This window comes from Aplysia californica, unplaced genomic scaffold (assembly GCF_000002075.1).
Source record: "Aplysia californica isolate F4 #8 unplaced genomic scaffold, AplCal3.0 scaffold00530, whole genome shotgun sequence".
NCBI classification, from domain to species: domain Eukaryota; kingdom Metazoa; phylum Mollusca; class Gastropoda; order Aplysiida; family Aplysiidae; genus Aplysia; species Aplysia californica.
This window is the reverse complement of record NW_004797800.1, coordinates 524157-528232: the sequence shown is the minus strand read 5'-3', so window position 1 is coordinate 528232 and position 4076 is coordinate 524157. Positions and strand designations below refer to the sequence as shown.

The 4076-nt window shown below is 40.0% G+C and overlaps 1 protein-coding gene across 1 annotated transcript; it reads left to right on the top strand.

Moving 5' to 3' along the window:
* The first annotated feature begins 1159 nt into the window (after positions 1 to 1159).
* On the top strand, positions 1160 to 3352 carry LOC106012842. The gene is made up of 2 exons (XM_013086984.2): positions 1160 to 1262; positions 2796 to 3352. Exons 1-2 carry the CDS (start codon positions 1250 to 1252, stop codon positions 3197 to 3199), a joined length of 417 nt encoding a protein of 138 aa, XP_012942438.1. The 5' UTR covers positions 1160 to 1249; the 3' UTR covers positions 3200 to 3352.
* Positions 3353 to 4076: the final 724 nt, after the last annotated feature.

Here is a 4076-nt window from a genome sequence, read left to right as displayed (position 1 = left end):
CAAGTCCATTTCTTGGTACTTACTTTTTGTAAGGGTATATCTGTTTAACTTCTGTAAGTTTTTGAAGCGCATAAAAAATGAATAAAACTTGCGAGGGCAAAGAATTGGAAATGTTCCATTATATAGAATAGTTGGGAGTACACGAGAGGTAGTGAGGTAGGAGAGGCACTTATTCCAGGGAGACTGGCAAAAGACTTAAGCATCATGGGGACGAAGGTCAAAACATTTGGGTGAGTCATCCCAGGTCTCGTCCCAAAATCTGATTACATTAATATATTGTACATGTACATGTAATATACTTGTAGATGTTTTACGCCCGAACTGACACAATTTAGACCGATAAATTATTAGCTGACGGGTTACTTCAACCCTTACTGACTAAAGCAACCGTGGTTGAGAGGGATACAAAGTTCCAGTAGATATGCAAAGGAGATAATTGTCAAAAAATCCCCCCCCCCCCCCCGAATCGAACTAACGTCTTCTATGTGCCACAGCAAAAAGTGTAACCTCTGTGCAACAGAATTGTGTTCAAAATCAAGAGACAAAAAAGGAAAGGCAAGTAACCAGTAACCAGGTCCCTACGATACGCAATAAAAAGAAGTAGTCTAGAGAGCCGACCACAACATCCTTTCCTTGCAATCACTGCATTGTTTTTTTAGCGAGCTATGATATGTTTCATAAAAAATAAGGACATAAACTGAGAGTGGGCTAGCGGACCACACAAAAAACATTGCATTAAGCGCAGCAACGCAGTAATGCTGCCTATATGGACATTTTTTTACGGTTAAGAGCAGAGACTAAACACCAGTACGTAACTGCTTCAAACTATTCAATAAATAACCCCAGGCAACACAAACTTAATTTCAACCTCCCAACAAGAAATAAGCAGTGAAAAAAGTCTAGATTAAAGTTTCCAGACCAAGCATTGAGAAATATTATGGTCTCCCTAGTCCTGAGTCGTTGCTGACATCGGATCATAAAAAAGGCGATAAATCGCAGATGCCATGAGTTGAAATTACAAGAGCATGGCAAAATTAGAATTCATTAAGATAAGATCAAACGTTCTCAGAGATAAACATTTATGAGTGGACTGATTTTCACATTATGCAAAGGACGGTCATTGAACTGACCCGGCTGCTGATGGTATAAATACACATACAATTCTAGCTCTCTTCACACTTTTTGGCAGCTTACGATCCTTGCACACTTTTTGACACCTTCCAAGGGACCAGCTCATCCACCAAGCACAATGAACAAATTCGGTGAGTTTCGTTGATCCTGCTTGCTATGTTCTAAAGATTCTGGTCTATCTGTTGTGCATTTTTTAAAACATTAAATAAAAATATAAAACGAACATCGTTAAAGGCGATATATCTAAACAAAGCTAGCCTACTTGGCCTGTGGGTTAAAAGTCTCTCTCTCTCTCTCTCTCTCTCTCTCTCTCTCTCTCTCTCTCTCTCTCTCTCCCCTCCCTCCCCTCCCTCTTTGCCCTCTCTGTCTGGAAAGTGAAGTTGTGAAAACAAACAGCATCATTCGACTCTTTACTAAGAACCTTAGTTTACAAACATAGAAAGGTTATTCTCAGACTTAAATGACAAAGAACCTGCTCTATCAACAAATCCATCTACAGAAACCACCCATGGGTGACATACACACTAATGCGGTTAATAAGTTCCTTCCTCGGCTAGTTTAACTACCTTGAACAGGACAGTTTTCTATTGACCTGTACATCCTTCTCTCACTCTTCATCACCACAGATACCTTCCAGATGCTACTAATGAATATAGTTACTTTAATACTGCTCGTAATAGTAACAACAGCAATAATAATACTAATAATAAAGCAGACAATTTCTGTAGCTTTCTCTCTCATTCAGTACATCTCTAGGTGTTATACAATAACTCAAACGTAAAACAGAACGTAAGTGAATGAACATACACTCTTTTGACTAACAATAATACATAAGCTGACATTAATACTACCACAGCACAATGATGATGATAATATACTCATCACATTATGAACAAAAGAGTACCACGAATAAAAAGGGCTAACTATCAAGATAGCATTTCATAAGGCATGTTTTTTAATGAATTAGAAAGTTTTGCCTCCGGCTTTGTATCCCTCAAAGTTTGTGGGATTAAGCCAGTTGCGAAAAGGACCTATCAGTGAGCTTTTGACCTACCTACTTAGGTGTTTACTTTCAGATGATACCACATATAATATTCACAACTCATAAAAATATTGCCGGTGATATTCGAGGAACAAAAATTAGATGGACGGTATAGGGAACTGGTATAATCCAAGGAGCCGTCATTGTAACGTACAGAGACTGTATTGTTCATTCCATCAGCTTACATTGGAAGATAGTAAGTTTAAAGCTTAATCATCCATCAGCTAATCTGGGAAGGTAGTGGGTTTTGAACGAAAAGCTATCAGGAGACAGGGACTGTTGCATCATATGCGCTGTGTGCTGTTAATGTCTTGATTCTACATCAGTAGAAATATTTCAAGGTTGTTTACCTTTAAATTAATCAGATTAACAATTACCTATACGAATTAAACATATCCATACACGTTAACAGAAAAGGTCCAAAGTCCAAAAATACCAAGACATAACTATAGATCTCAAAACAATTGTGGTAAGGAAATAGAGCTAGTGGTGACACTCGGGGTTTTTACATCTGAACCCATTGTTTTTCCTTTTTGCTTTGATATAAAGCAATGTCCATAATATGCTAAGTACTTATTTTCTTTTACAAAACCAAACTCATACGCCCTTTCTCCACCCCCAGGCATTGTATTTCTATCCGCCGCCGTTCTAGTCGGAGCTGCCATGGCTCAAGACGCTGGCACCGCACTCTGTGGGGACGGATGCAGCCTGTTGTGTGAGACCATTGGCTCCCTGTGCGTGGATGTTCCTCCCCTTGTCAGCTGTGCCGGCAACAAAGCTGCCTGCAACGGTGCATGCGGACAGACCTGTTCCTGCAACGCCAAATGCCTCGCCGACTGCCAAACCAAGAACGCCGACTGTGAGGCCAAAAACGAGAACAGCTTCAACCAGATCGTCTGCAAAGGTCAAGTGTCTGTCTGCACAGCAGCCTGCCCTGTCACCTGCGCTGGTCAAGCCATCACCCAGGGCATCCAGCAAGCTTTGGGTCAAGCCCTCGCCGGTGTGACCAAGGCCGCCGCAGCATAAACCCCATCAACAACACCAGTCAAACGGAATCCCGGATGAAGACATGGACACGGCCCCCAGACATTAAAGTGGAGAACACTGTATCACGTTAATTGGCAACGAGTAACTTGTGATGTCAGTTGAAATCCAAAATAAAACAAAATAATTTTAAAATACTTTCTTTCGTGTCTTTCATAGAGTAGCAGTACAGTCCTCAATGTACTTGTAATCAGCTTTTTTCCCAATTCACATGAAATACTTATGTCTTTGTCGCATTAGATGTGGAAAATCAATCCACACCTTTAGCAACCTGAATGGTTCCCTGTTCAGACATTCTTTAAAAAAACAACGCTTGCTGGGATCAACTTCCAGGTCAAGACCACATCAGCCAAGGTCATTAGTATCGGTGAACAAGTAAATTTCATATCAGGCTTCTTCCACAGCTTACTGGTTCAGAGTGGCTCATCCATTTATTGACATTTTCAGAGAAGGCTGAGAAGTGGTCAAGAGAAAAGAGAAGTAAAAGGGGAAAATAGAGACGAAACTAAAAAAAAGACATGACGAGAACTTTTTAAAAGAGCATGACACCATCATAGACACAAATAACACAGCTTAAATGGGAACATAGCTGATTAAAAAGCAAAAAAGAGCCAGAGAAATATTACTACAAAAGAGTTCAGGACATGGACACATTCAAAATTCTATGAGTCCAAAATAAAGGGGACGTTCATGATGATTAGCTCCAAGTTTTCTCTACTATTGTTCACGGCTCCCAAACAACTGGGAAAAGAACAACTGTAATGAGATCAGTGAAAACAATGGATAAGCACGTGGAAGGCTTATAAGAATCACAGTCTTTACTTGAAAGAAATTTAAGGTAAATGGATACAGAGTTTGC